The sequence below is a fragment of the Trypanosoma brucei genome, chromosome 4 (assembly GCF_000002445.2).
Source record: "Trypanosoma brucei brucei TREU927 chromosome 4, complete sequence".
Taxonomy (NCBI): Eukaryota; Euglenozoa; class Kinetoplastea; order Trypanosomatida; family Trypanosomatidae; genus Trypanosoma; species Trypanosoma brucei.
The window spans coordinates 67,444-79,694 of record NC_007277.1 but is presented as its reverse complement, the minus strand read 5'-3'; the positions used below and the strand labels follow the sequence as shown (position 1 = coordinate 79,694).

Below are 12,251 nucleotides of genomic sequence, written 5' to 3'. Positions count from 1 at the left end.
GTCGTGTCTGCACTCGCATTATCTTGAAGCGGCGAATTATCATTTTCATTCCTTTATTATTTTCAGGTAAAGTTCGTGCGTACAAAATATTGTGAATGCCACGGCATCTGGTGAACTCAGCTCCACGAGGAAGAGAGGAGATGAGGTCAAACACTGTACCACGAATGTGGAAAACAAAAAAAAAATACATTAACTTATTGTCCCTTCCAGCACGATAGTTGTTACTATTTGTTGAAGCGAAATATATATATTTTAAAATTCAGCGATGTATATGCTACAACGGAACCCGTAGTTTAAATGACAACCAAATGAGAACATACAAAGGGAATATGAGGTATTTTATTAATTCAGTCCTAATATACACTTTTGATTTGTCAAAACCCAAAGGCGGAAGATGTTTTGTTGTTGTTGCAGTTGCTCTTCCGCAGTGAGAACCGCTAGTTTCTAAATGTTTTTTTTTTGTTTTCACTGTTAATAAATTGCACACTGCACTCCAGGTAGCATTCTCAAAAACGTCCATGTATAAGTTGTGGAATGGAGGGAAATGGATATGAATTGTGAACGAGACAATTTAATAAAAATAATAATAATAAGTTTCCCTTCAGATCATAATAAAAGACGTACTTTGTTTATGAAGCATTGACTATGATTGAGTGAGTGAACGAAAGTTGTTTAACAGGGTATACGGACACATGTGACATGATGAATATGTAGCCTGTGGACCTTTTGCCTTCAGTGCTTGAAATTGTATGATTTATATTACCAGTGAATATTATCGAAAAAGTAAATAGGGTATCATTTAATTTTGTTACACATAATCTTTTAACATCCATTATTGTGAAAACCCTACTATTTTTTTTTCTCTCGTTAGTTATTAAAGGAATGTGATGCGATGACGCGTTTCTTAATTAGCTGTCTATTATTAATTTTTTTATTTCCGTATGTTAGTTTATATGAAGTTTACACAAACTAAACAGACAAATGTTACCACTTTAGTTTTCCCTCTTAGAGGAGGCACTAAAGAAACATACACGTGATGCAATTAATTTTTCTATTATTTTATGCAATAAGTAGTGACAACTAATGATGCATAACATTCCATATTATAATTTCTTATATTTGAATGTAAGGTTTCACATATATATATGTGTGTGTGTTTGTGCGTGTTTCTGTTTTGCTAACTTGAATTGAGAGGACGAAGAGGGAGACACAACATAACCGGTGTTGCGTACGTGAGTGCTATTCATCCCCTTTTACTTTTCTATTTTACCACCTCCTCCTATTCTTTATCAACCACCGCAACAATATGCATTACGTTAGTTAGTTATTTTTATTATCAGGAAAGTAATAGAAGTTAAGTTAAGTTAATAATAATTATTATTATTGTTATAATAAGAGACATGTCAAGAGCCAATAGCCCCGCAGCTCCACAAGGAAATAACGCAAACCCACAAGTGCCAAATAACATTGAAGGGCCCATGAGGAGGCCACGGGATGAAAATGTAGCACCTCCTCCTGCTCAGCCTCCACAGATGCCGCAGAGATATAAAAGATTTTCTGATTGGAAAATGAACAGTACAGTGAGGGATTTTTTGCTGGAAGAATATGCGACATTGCCCAAAATGAATCTGCATGACTTTTTGAATCAATGCTTCTCAAACACGTATAACACAGTGAATGTGTCAATGGAAACGTTTGTTAAGAATCCTGAAGATTATATTAAGGATGCCGAGATTCTTGAGGATATACAGGATACGGATGAGTTTCAATTACTGAGGGCAGATATTTATCTCTCTGAGGAAAAAATTTTTACCATCAGCGATTGGGTGAACGGTGCAACTCCAGAAGTGAAAAACTCCATTAGCCCCGTAGCAAGGGGAAGGTTGAATGCAGTACAACATGCTGTCACGGAATCAGAAGTATGGTTTCTGCCGCGTGTTTCTGTCAAAAGTTGTCGAGATGTTTACGATTCTTTTTACAATGCGAAATGGAGTTATGTGATGTCGGGTTATGATGCGGAGCCACTTGGAATGAAGGTATTCGATGGAAGGCCGCAGCGCATATGGACGGAGGCAGAATTGAATATAACTCCTAAAACTGCCGATTTTGATGCAAGAGTAAAGGAAGGATCCAATGGTTTGGAGATTTTTGTTCTTACGTCGGAGAAGGGTTGGCCATACAACAGGTTTGTATTGGGTTACACTGAGAGATGCAAGACAATTTGCAAGCATGTATATATCCGTCGTGAAATTATGCGCGTGTGGTATATAATCCAACGAGGTCTGAAAGCATGGTGGATGGAAGCAACAGCTGAGGGTCCACCAATACATATTATTATTGGCACGTCTGGAATTGGTAAAACATGTGGCCTTGGATCATTTTTATTTTATTCACTGCTTCACTTCAATGAAGGAATGCTTGATGTTGTTGCATATTTCTTGGAGGATGCTGCCTTCCTGATATACAACCGAGAGGGTGAGGAAAGAGGGACTGTTGATGAATACGAACGCTGGGAGTCTGCCGTTGCTGCCATAAATAAAATGAAATTTGAAAACAGAGGACACATTATTATGGACACAAGGTATGCAATGGAGAAACTATACACTCAACTTCCCTCTGATGTTTGGAGTGTAACTTTCCTCACTTTCCCTAAAAGTGCCCATTTTGATGAGTGGAGTGCAAATAAGGGAGGCCACCAAATTATTATGAACTGCGATGATGTGCGTGACATGAAGGCATTTATGGCATGGAAAAAGCTGTCAATACATACAGGAGAAAAGGTGTCCAACAGAAGAAGATACGAATTGAAGAGAGAAATTGAAGATGAGTGGAAAATAGTGGAGGGACGCATTAATTTAATTGGACCGCTGCCTCGTTATATATTTGGTTTAGGTTGTTATGAGTGGCATCTGAAAAGAGTGTATGATGCGTTGAGAGCTATGAAGAAATCTGATAAATATTGCTATAATGATATTATTGAACACACGGCTGACTGGCGGAACGATGAAGTTATGAACAAGTTGGTGAAGATTGTAAGAGTAAAAGGAAATGTTGGAGGAGTCGAATCATACAAATGTCAAGCCCTATCGCTGATGATCAGAAATATGATGATGAATTAATTATGCTTTAGCATGTTAGTGAAATGTGGCTCTGTAACACATGGTGAACTCGATACCAAAAAATAGTATTTTCATTTAGTAAAGGTTTATGCAATGTATATGTTTTCTTTTCCTTCGAGTGTTTCATGTGTGTACGAAATTGTTTGAACTACTTACTGCAGGATGAGAATATGCGTTGAGCAATTAAATTATTATTTTACAGGCATGGGGCAATGAAAGTTTCGGTTCAATCGTTTAGGATTATTGTCTTCGACCTCACAGAGTTCCATTACTCAAAATAAATACATTGTGCTCTACAACATCTTATACTCCAGTTACGCTATTTTGATGGATTTCTTTTGTTTTTTTTTAATGATGGGAACTGCAGCAATATTGAGAGGATTACGGAAACCCATAGTTGTATGTTAAAAAATAAAATAAAAAAAGAGCACAACTGACAACAGCTACATCGCAACAAAACGAAGGAGTTTTTTGAGTGAGCATTGGACAACACCAAATGACATTGTAGAATATTATACAAACACAGCTGGTTCCTTTATATTAATTTGAAAGAACACATTGAGATGTGACAGTTTTCGTTTGTGAAGGAAAGCATTGATAACATTACATTGTGATTATTATTTTATCACCTTTACGTATGACATGTTACATTTAGTTAAGCATAAGTGTATTATATATCTTAACTTTATTTTTGTTTACATTTTACTTTTATTATTTCTCTCTTTCTTGAGGGTTGTGAAGTTAACTATGTTTGACAGCAGCACATAACTCACACGGATACCCTTATGGTTTCATGCGAAGTTTTTCTTTTCTTCATGTTTATTTAAAATAAACTTTTGTTTTTTTTGAGTCCCACATGTAGCCGACAAACACTGGCAGAATCATAGGAAGTTTGAATTTAATTATTTTCTTCCAATGAGCAAAGCTATTCATCTGTTGGCAAATGGTTATAGCAGTAGAATATATTCTGCAGTGCTTGCTGTATTTTTATTTATTTTTATTATTTATTTTATTTCATATCATTATTTTACAGTTGTTATAATGAAATCATTGTTATTGTGTCGTTTCAGGATATTGGGCCACTTATCATTTAACTTAATTTTAAATTATGATTGTATTGAAACAAGTGCATGTTAGTGAAGAATATGCCTCTCTTGATAATTCATAACTTTCTCTCTTCTAATTTTTCATTTTCAATTTAGTGCTATAGTTTTAATTCCATGCGTATATTTAACAATGTGGTATTGTTCCATATGGAATGTATCGCAATGGGTTACCATTCACACATTAGTTACTATATTTATGGTTAAAATGTTTATGGCTGAATGCTCCATTACATTGCTATCTAAATATTATGAATTAGAATAAAGTGGGAAAAGAAAGCTTGTATGTAAGTGAAATTATATCATGTGGTGTATTTCTTCTACTCGTCAACTTGATACATTTTGCATTTACCCTCCCCCCCAAAAAAGAAACACAAGGAATGCAAGTGTATAAATGCGTTTGATATATCCAAATGCAACCAATTGTGAAGGTGCGAGCCTCTGTTTATTTTTTTTACTGTTTTATTTTCTTTGAACTGTGACTCTTTATTTCAATACTCCGGTGTTACGCTGCTGAGTGATCCAAGAAAATAGAAGAAACATCTTTGGAGGATGCTGTTAGTAATTAATTAATTAGTTTGACTCTGAGATAAAATAAAAGAAAACACAGCCACTGCTTATTGAAGGACACAATTATGTCGTGAAGCTTCTGATGTTTTGATGATATATAACACATTTATGGTTATTATATATTTGTATATTCCACAAGATATATTATGATTTCAAAAAAAAATAAAGAAAGGAAGGAAGGACTTTTGAGGGTGTTTTGTATGTTCTGCTGAATAAAATGAATGGGAAATAAAAATATTAGTAACTTAACATAACATAGAAGGAGTTTAGAGATATTATGATATGTAATCCTTAAAGTGTCTCCCTTACATTTTTTTTGGAAATAGTTACAGTAACAAAAGAAATTTACAGTATTTATAAGGAATGAAAATAGGCGGTGAAACATTAGCGGGAAAGGAAGAGAAAAAGTAAATTATTATTTCTCTAATAGATATTTCCATGAATTGATGCAAGGAAAAACAAGCTATTAGCATACGCAAAGTAAAATGAAATGTGTAAAATATTTAGTGATATATAAAGCAGAGAACACATACATATAAATACACGCACAAACACATCCAGCACCTGAGAATACATGAATGTATATTCAATTAACAAAGTTTTTCCATACTTTTTGCCTCTCATACATTCCATATATACCATACATTTGATATATTCCCTACGTTTCTTGTTCTCCATATATTCCGTTTGTTCTATAAATATTCACTGCCTCTCATATGTTCCTTATATATTCCATATTTCCACACAGTGGGAACATTATAAAGCACTTGTCCATGTGGCATAAATTTTCAATGTTTTTTTGCACCATTTTTTTCACTCACCATTCCTCAAAAGAGGTCCATTATTGGATTATTTCTACAAATATATTTATTAACTTCTGTGAGCCTTTCGCTAGCGTTTCTTTTGAGTTTCACCAAGGCACAAAAGCAGACACACAAAACTCGAGACAAAGCGGTAGCATTGAGGAAAAGAGGGACAGAAATCCCCCACCCCAGAAAAAAGGGTCACAACAACCACTAAATGAGCGAGGCGGAAGCAAATATAGTGAGCAACGTGATGAACCTCTCTTTTACCGGAGACATAAATTCATTGTCCTCTACTCTTTCGGATTGCGCATGAAAAGAGAACTCTCACAAGCTCCTTCATGAGTCCTATCGTGAGCCAATGTCGGCCCCACACTGAATCCAACATTGAGGAACCCGGGTCTCCTCTGCCCAGAACTCTCCTCACAATGCTACGACACCGCATGGAATCTCAATGAAGACTGCTGGTGAAACACTACCAAGAGCTGCATCAGCATTCCACGTTATAAAAGGGGAAAAAAGAATAATCAATTCCATAAATATTCTACAGAGATTATTCAATACGTTATTCCGGTGGTAAGTATATGGGTTAGAAAAATGATTTATATTTCAACGAGTTCCTTCAATACAACTGAATGCCCCGTATTGGCAGAAAGGAGGAAATAGCAGGAAAACAGTTGTGTATTCATGTGTCTGTACTAATGTGTGTATATCCATACCTCGTGCCGATATTCTTTTCCCCTTTCATTAATATCCATATATATTTCTGCTTATTGTTTATTTTTAAAAAATGATTTTAATTAATAGAATTTGACCTTTCATAACTGTCAACTCTATACAAAGTGTTTATTCAGGTGTATGAGGCAGTAATATTTTTTGTTTCCATATTATTCGTTGTTTAAAAAGAAATGATACATGAAATTAATTATATTTGGCACATGATAATGAAGTAAGGGAAATATTTATTAACAGCTACTATATTTTGAAATTGTTTTCCTTAATATCAAATACATTATGATATCATATTATGCAAACAGCGGTAAATAAATATTATCTTGCTATATTACTTTTGATATTATGTTACACAATTCACACACTTTTGTTTTCCTCATCGGCTGCTTTACTTCAGCTATTTATAATTTCAGTTAAAAAAGTAAAGTTAAGAAAAGATAGTTAAGTTAATAACGGTTGTTAAAATAGTTGTATCAAGAGCCAATAGCCACGCAGCTCCACAAGGAAATAACGCAAACCCACAAGTGCCAAATAACATTGAAGGGCCCATGAGGAGGCCACGGGATGAACATGTAGCACCTCCTCCTGCTCAGCCTCCACAGATGCCGCAGAGATATAAAAGATTTTCTGATTGGAAAATGAACAGTACAGTGAGGGATTTTTTGCTGGAAGAATATGCGACATTGCCCAAAATGAATCTGCATGACTTTTTGAATCAATGCTTCTCAAACACGTATAACACAGTGAATGTGTCAATGGAAACGTTTGTTAAGAATCCTGAAGATTATATTAAGGATGCCGAGATTCTTGAGGATATACAGGGGCTTTATGAGTTCAGGGAGTACAAAAGGATTGTTGAGAAACTGCCTGAAACAGAAATGTGGATAAACTACCTTAAAGAGGAAAAAATTTTTACCATCAGCGATTGGGTGAACGGTGCAACTCCAGAGGTGAAAAACTCCATTAGCCCCGTAGCAAGGGGAAGGTTGAATGCAGTACAACATGCTGTCACGGAATCAGAAGTATGGTTTCTGCCGCGTGTTTCTGTCAAAAGTTGTCGAGATGTTTACGATTCTTTTTACAATGCGAAATGGAGTTATGTGATGTCGGGTTATGATGCGGAGCCACTTGGAATGAAGGTATTCGATGGAAGGCCGCAGCGCATATGGACGGAGGCAGAATTGAATATAACTCCTAAAACTGCCGATGTTGATGCAAGAGTAAAGGAAGGATCCAATGGTTTGGAGATTTTTGTTCTTACGTCGGAGAAGGGTTGGCCATACAACAGGTTTGTATTGGGTTACACTGAGAGATGCAAGACAATTTGCAAGCATGTATATATCCGTCGTGAAATTATGCGCGTGTGGTATATAATCCAACGAGGTCTGAAAGCATGGTGGATGGAAGCAACAGCTGAGGGTCCACCAATACATATTATTATTGGCACGTCTGGAATTGGTAAAACATGTGGCCTTGGATCATTTTTATTTTATTCACTGCTTCACTTCAATGAAGGAATGCTTGATGTTGTTGCATATTTCTTGGAGGATGCTGCCTTCCTGATATACAACCGAGAGGGTGAGGGAAGAGGGACTGTTGATGAATACAAACGCTGGGAGTCTGCCGTTGCTGCCATAAATAAAATGAAATCTGAAAGCAAAGGGCACATTGTTATGGACACAAGGTATGCAATGGAGGAACTATACACTCAACTTCCCTCTGATGTTTGGAGTGTAACTTTCCTCACTTTCCCTAAAAGTGCCCATTTTGATGAGTGGAGTGCAAATAAGGGAGGCCACCATATTATTATAAACTGCGATGATGTGCGTGACATGAAGGCATTTATGGCATGGAAAAAGCTGTCAATACATACAGGAGAAAAGGTGTCCAACAGAAGAAGATACGAATTGAAGAGAGAAATTGAAGATGAGTGGAAAATAGTGGAGGGACGCATTAATTTAATTGGACCGCTGCCTCGTTATATATTTGGTTTAGGTTGTTATGAGTGGCATCTGAAAAGTGTGTATGATGCGTTGAGAGCTATGAAGAAATCTGATAAATATTGCTATAATGATATTATTGAACACACGGCTGACTGGCGGAACGATGAAGTTATGAACAAGTTGGTGAAGATTGTAAGAGTAAAAGGAAATGTTGGAGGAGTCGAATCATACAAATGTCAAGCCCTATCACTGATGATCAGAAATATGATGATGAATTAATTATGCTTTAGCATGTTAGTGAAATGTGGCTCTGCAACACTTGGTGAACTCGATACCAAAAATAGTATTTTCATTTAGTAAAGGTTTATGCAATGTATATGTTTTCTTTTCCTTCCAGTGTTTCATGTGTGTACGAAATTGTTTGAACTACTTACTGCAGGATGAGAATATGCGTTGAGCAATTAAATTATTATTTTACAGGCATGGGGCAATGAAAGTTTCGGTTCAATCGTTTAGGATTATTGTCTTCGACCTCACAGAGTTCCATTACTCAAAATAAATACATTGTGCTCTACAACATCTTATACTCCAGTTACGCTATTTTGATGGATTTCTTTTGTTTTTTTTTTAATGATGGGAACTGCAACAATATTGAGAGGATTACGGAAACCCATAGTTGTATGTTAAAAAATAAAAAAGAAAAAGAGCACAACACTGTCAACAGCTACATCGCAACAAAACGAAGGAGTTTTTTGAGTGAGCATTGGACAACACCAAATGACATTGTAGAATATTATACAAACACAGCTGGTTCCTTTATATTAATTTGAAAGAACACATTGAGATGTGACAGTTTTCGTTTGCGAAGGAAAGCATTGATAACATTACATTGTGATTATTATTTTATCACCTTTACGTATGACATGTTACATTTAGTTAAGCATAAGTGTATTATATATCTTACCTTTATTTTTGTTTACATTTTACTTTTATTATTTCTCTCTTTCTTAAGGGTTGTGAAGTTAACTATGTTTGACAGCAGCACATAACTCACACGGATACCCTTATGGTTTCATGAGAAGTTTTTCTTTTCTTCATGTTTATTTAAAATAAACTTTTTGTTTTTTTTTTGAGTCCCACACGTAGCTCATTAACACTGGCATAGTCATAGGAAGTTTGAATTTAATTATTTTCTTCCAATGAGCAAAGCTATTCATCTGTTGGCAAATGGTTATAGCAGTAAAATATATTCTGCAGTGCTTGCTGTATTTTTATTTATTTATATTATTTACTTTATTGCATATCATTATTTTACAGGTGCTATAATGAAATCATTGTTATTGTGTCATTTCAGGACATTGGGCCACTTATCATTTAAAGTAATTTCAAATTATGATTGTATTGAAACAAATGCATGTTAGTGAAGAATATGCCTCTTTTGATAATTCATAACTTTCTCTCTTCTAATTTTTCATTTTCAATTTAGTGCTATAGTTTTAATTCCATGCGTATATTTAACAATGTGGTATTGTTCCATATGGAATGTATCACCATGGGTTACCATTCACACATTAGTTACTATATTTATGGTTAAAATGTTTATGGCTGAATGCTCCATTACATTGCTATCTAAATATTATGAATTGGAATAAAGTTGTAAAAGAAAGCTTGCATGTAAGTGAAATTATATCATGTGGTGTATTTCTGCTACTCGTCAACTTGATACATTTTGCATTTTGCATTTACCCCTCCCACGTCCAAAAAAACACAAGGAGGCGAAAAAATATGTTTGATATATCCAAATGCAACCAATTGTGAAGGTGCGAGCCTCTGTTTATTTTTTTACTGTTTTATATTCTTTGAACTGTGACTCTTTATTTCAATACTCCGGTGTTACGCTGCTGAGTGATCCAAGAAAATAGAAGAAACATTTTTGGAGGATGCTGTTAGTAATTAATTAATTAGTTTGACTCTGAGATAAAATAAAAGAAAACACAGCCACTGCTTATTGAAGGACACAATTATGTCGTGAAGCTGCTGATGTTTTGATGATATATAACACATTTATGGTTATTATATATTTGTATATTCCACAAGATATATTATGATTTCAAAAAAAAAATAAAGAAAGGAAGGAAGGACTTTTGAGGGTGTTTTGTATGTTCTGCTGAATAAAATTAATGGGAATGAAAATATTAGTAACTTAACATAACATAGAAGGAGTTTAGAGATATTATGATATGTAATCCTTAAAGTGTCTCCCTTACATTTTTTTTGGAAATAGTTACAGTAACAAAAGAAATTTACAGTATTTATAAGGAATGAAAATAGGCGGTGAAACATTAGCGGGAAAGAAAGAGAAAAAGTAAATTATTATTTCTCTAATAGATATTTCCATGAATTGATGCAAGGAAAAACAAGCTATTAGCATACGCAAAGTAAAATGAAATGTGTAAAATATTTAGTGATATATAAAGCAGAGAACACATACATACAAATACACGCACAAACACATCCAGCACCTGAGAATACATGAATGTATATTCAATTAACAAAGTTTTTCCATACTTTTTGCCTCTCATACATTCCATATATACCATACATTTGATATATTCCCTACGTTTCTTGTTCTCCATATATTCCGTTTGTTCTATAAATATTCACTGCCTCTCATATGTTCCTTATATATTCCATATTTCCACACAGTGGGAACATTATAAAGCACTTGTCCATGTGGCATAAATTTTCAATGTTTTTTTGCACCATTTTTCTCACTCACCATTCCTCAAAAGAGGTCCATTATTGGATTATTTCTACAAATATATTTATTACCTTCTGTGAGCCTTTCGCTAGCGTTTCTTTTGAGTTTCACCAAGGCACAAAAGCAGACACACAAAACTCGAGACAAAGCGGTAGCATTGAGGAAAAGAGGGACAGAAATCCCCCACCCCAGAAAAAAGGGTCACAACAACCACTAAATGAACGAGGCGGAAGCAAATATAGTGAACAACGTGATGAACCTCTCTTTTACCGGAGACATAAATTCATTGTCCTCTACTCTTTCGGATTGCGCATGAAAAGAGAACTCTCACAAGCTCCTTCATGAGTCCTATCGTGAGCCAATGTCGGCCCCACACTGAATCCAACATTGAGGAACCCGGGTCTCCTCTGCCCAGAACTCTCCTCACAATGCTACGACACCGCATGGAATCTCAATGAAGACTGCTGGTGAAACACTACCAAGAGCTGCATCAGCATTCCACGTTATAAAAGGGGAAAAAAGAATAATCAATTCCATAAATATTCTACAGAGATTATTCAATACGTTATTCCGGTGGTAAGTATATGGGTTAGAAAAATGATTTATATTTCAACGAGTTCCTTCAATACAACTGAATGCCCCGTATTGGCAGAAAGGAGGAAATAGCAGGAAAACAGTTGTGTATTCATGTGTCTGTACTAATGTGTGTATATCCATACCTCGTGCCGATATTCTTTTCCCCTTTCATTAATATCCATATATATTTCTGCTTATTGTTTATTTTTAAAAAATGATTTTAATTAATAGAATTTGACCTTTCATAACTGTCAACTCTATACAAAGTGTTTATTCAGGTGTATGAGGCAGTAATATTTTTTGTTTCCATATTATTCGTTGTTTAAAAAGAAATGATACATGAAATTAATTATATTTGGCACATGATAATGAAGTAAGGGAAATATTTATTAACAGCTACTATATTTTGAAATTGTTTTCCTTAATATCAAATACATTATGATATCATATTATGCAAACAGCGGTAAATAAATATTATCTTGCTATATTACTTTTGATATTATGTTACACAATTCACACACTTTTGTTTCCTCATCGGCTGCTTTACTTCAGCTATTTATAATTTCAGTTAAAAAAGTAAAGTTAAGAAAAGATAGTTAAGTTAATAACGGTTGTTAAAATAGTTGTATCAAGAGCCAATAGCC

General features: G+C 34.7%; 2 protein-coding genes across 2 annotated transcripts, besides 9 other annotated features; both read left to right on the top strand.

Annotated features, from left to right (window-relative positions):
- Positions 1-12,251: part of a sequence feature (sequence corresponds to BAC RPCI93-5D20) that runs on past both edges of the window.
- Positions 240-260: a sequence feature (AT_rich).
- Positions 569-593: a sequence feature (AT_rich).
- Positions 1,365-1,395: a sequence feature (AT_rich).
- Positions 1,401-3,119, top strand: Tb927.4.300 (retrotransposon hot spot (RHS) protein, putative; the record flags this gene model as incomplete). Its single annotated transcript, XM_839087.1, has 1 exon — positions 1,401-3,119. One exon carries the CDS (start codon positions 1,401-1,403, stop codon positions 3,117-3,119), a length of 1,719 nt encoding a protein of 572 aa, XP_844180.1.
- Positions 3,524-3,544: a sequence feature (AT_rich).
- Positions 4,102-4,148: a sequence feature (A-rich).
- Positions 6,372-6,401: a sequence feature (AT_rich).
- Positions 6,876-8,549, top strand: Tb927.4.290 (retrotransposon hot spot (RHS) protein, putative; the record flags this gene model as incomplete). The annotated part of the gene is made up of 1 exon (XM_839086.1): positions 6,876-8,549. One exon carries the CDS (start codon positions 6,876-6,878, stop codon positions 8,547-8,549), a length of 1,674 nt encoding a protein of 557 aa, XP_844179.1.
- Positions 9,537-9,561: a sequence feature (AT_rich).
- Positions 11,808-11,837: a sequence feature (AT_rich).